We start from the raw sequence: 1,957 nt of genomic DNA on the forward strand, positions 1-1,957 counted from the left end.
GGCTGATTGCTACCTAGCTGAGTTCAAATTCTGCCGAATAATAAACAGAGTTTATCAGTTTTGTCTACCCAAGAATATCCGATTTATTAGCTTTGACAGTTCGATCTGTATGCACCTGAATGTCGAAAGAATCGCTACATTTTCTCCCTCAATTAGTCTTATTCTAGTGTTGCTGTTGTTATAACATAAATTAGTTGAAGCCCCGCAAATTTCAAACATTTGGCACAGTAGCATCTCAGATATTTTGGGTGATGTTCAATATTCTAGTTTTATATCAATATAACTATTTGTGTCAAAGCATCTATCCAATATGTTCTTGTGAATCTTTTTTCTCTACAGTGAAATCTTTTATCACAAGTCTTGAAAATATTGATCCACCTTATGAGAAGACAAAGGCACCTACCTTCAAATGTTTGGCATATGTTTCGCCACTTACACACGACTCTGTCACCTTTAGATGGATTGTAAAATATAAGAAGCAAAGCGAGGAGGAACAGACGACAGAGAAGATGGTGCCTCTTCCGAAAACCGGCGAACCCTGCATACCAATACGGTCGCTATACCACCACACGTTAACTGACAAAGACGAAGATGGAACGATTATCGCATGTTCTGCATTTGGCGACTTACTTTCAGAACAACTGACTAGAGAGCGTGCAAGTGAGCAAATATTCTTTTTGTTACATAGTTTAGGATCTTTATTTCCTTTATAGACACTGATTTTGTTCTGTGAGAATACGTTTGCTTCCCAACCAGATGCTTCTCGATTCAGTTCCGCTATATGGCACCTTCGGCATGTGTATTCGATTCCAGCCCCGGATCGACCGAAGCCTTATGAATAGATCTGATAGATGGAAACTGAAAGAAGCCCGTCGTACGTCCTCATAATGATATCAGTTCAGGAAAAGAAGAGCGAGAGTATATGTAGCAGGCTTTAAACAATAAGCATTGAGGACAATTTGCTCGACTGAACTCATTAAGTCGGTGCCCCATCTTGGCTGCAGTCCAATGACTGAATCAAGTAAACTTTGAAAGAAAAAGAGATATGGGCAGCAGTCGCTGCTTCATCGTCTCTAAACCACATTATAAGGCATCAGGCCAAAGAAAGAAAGTCATCAATCCACACTTCAAACATCACATCAGACATCATATCAAACATCACATCAAACTACACCTCAGGCTTCACATCAAACCACGTCCATCATACCAAACAACACATCAAACATCACATCAAACTTCACATTATACATCACATCAAACTTCACATTATACATCATACCAAACATCACATGAAGCCACACGACAAAGTCATCAAACCAGACATCGCAATAAACACCACATCAAGCTAAACCTCAAACATCACATCAATCCACGCATCAAATATCACATTAACCAACATCTCCAATATCACATCAAACACCACATCGAACATCATATCAAACCTCGCATCAAACATCATATCAGCCCATTATTCAAATATCATATCACGCACCACATCAAAAATCAGGTCAAAACACACATCAAACTTCATATGAAAAATCATATCAAACTACGCATTAAACGTCATATGAGACCACACAACTGATATCACATCAAACACCACATCAAACATCATATCAAACATCACATCAAACATCACATCAAACATCACATTAAACATCACATTATAGATCATACAGAACATCGCATCAAACCACACGATAAACGTATGAAACCAGACGTCAAACTTTAAACCAAACAAGACATCACATCAAACTGCACCATGATGAAAGTTTCGGAAAGTACGAAAGCCTATTGGTGACAACAATAAATGCGAATTCAGTTACTATGTCAGACAATAAATCTCATGTTTTGATGCACCAAATATTATTCCAAACTCCATGATTTTTTTGTCTTTGCAGAATCTAGCAGCACCATTTCTGCTCTACCAGACACGACATGGCTTTCTGTCTCCAAA

The 1,957-nt window shown here is 38.3% G+C and overlaps 1 protein-coding gene across 1 annotated transcript; it reads left to right on the top strand.

Annotated features, from left to right (window-relative positions):
* Nucleotides 1-1,045: 1,045 nt before the first annotated feature.
* LOC128250253 (uncharacterized histidine-rich protein DDB_G0274557-like) lies at nt 1,046-1,585 on the top strand. The gene has a single exon (XM_052974978.1). It carries the CDS (start codon nt 1,046-1,048, stop codon nt 1,583-1,585), a length of 540 nt encoding a protein of 179 aa, XP_052830938.1.
* Nucleotides 1,586-1,957: the final 372 nt, after the last annotated feature.

This window comes from Octopus bimaculoides, chromosome 20 (assembly GCF_001194135.2).
Source record: "Octopus bimaculoides isolate UCB-OBI-ISO-001 chromosome 20, ASM119413v2, whole genome shotgun sequence".
NCBI classification, from domain to species: domain Eukaryota; kingdom Metazoa; phylum Mollusca; class Cephalopoda; order Octopoda; family Octopodidae; genus Octopus; species Octopus bimaculoides.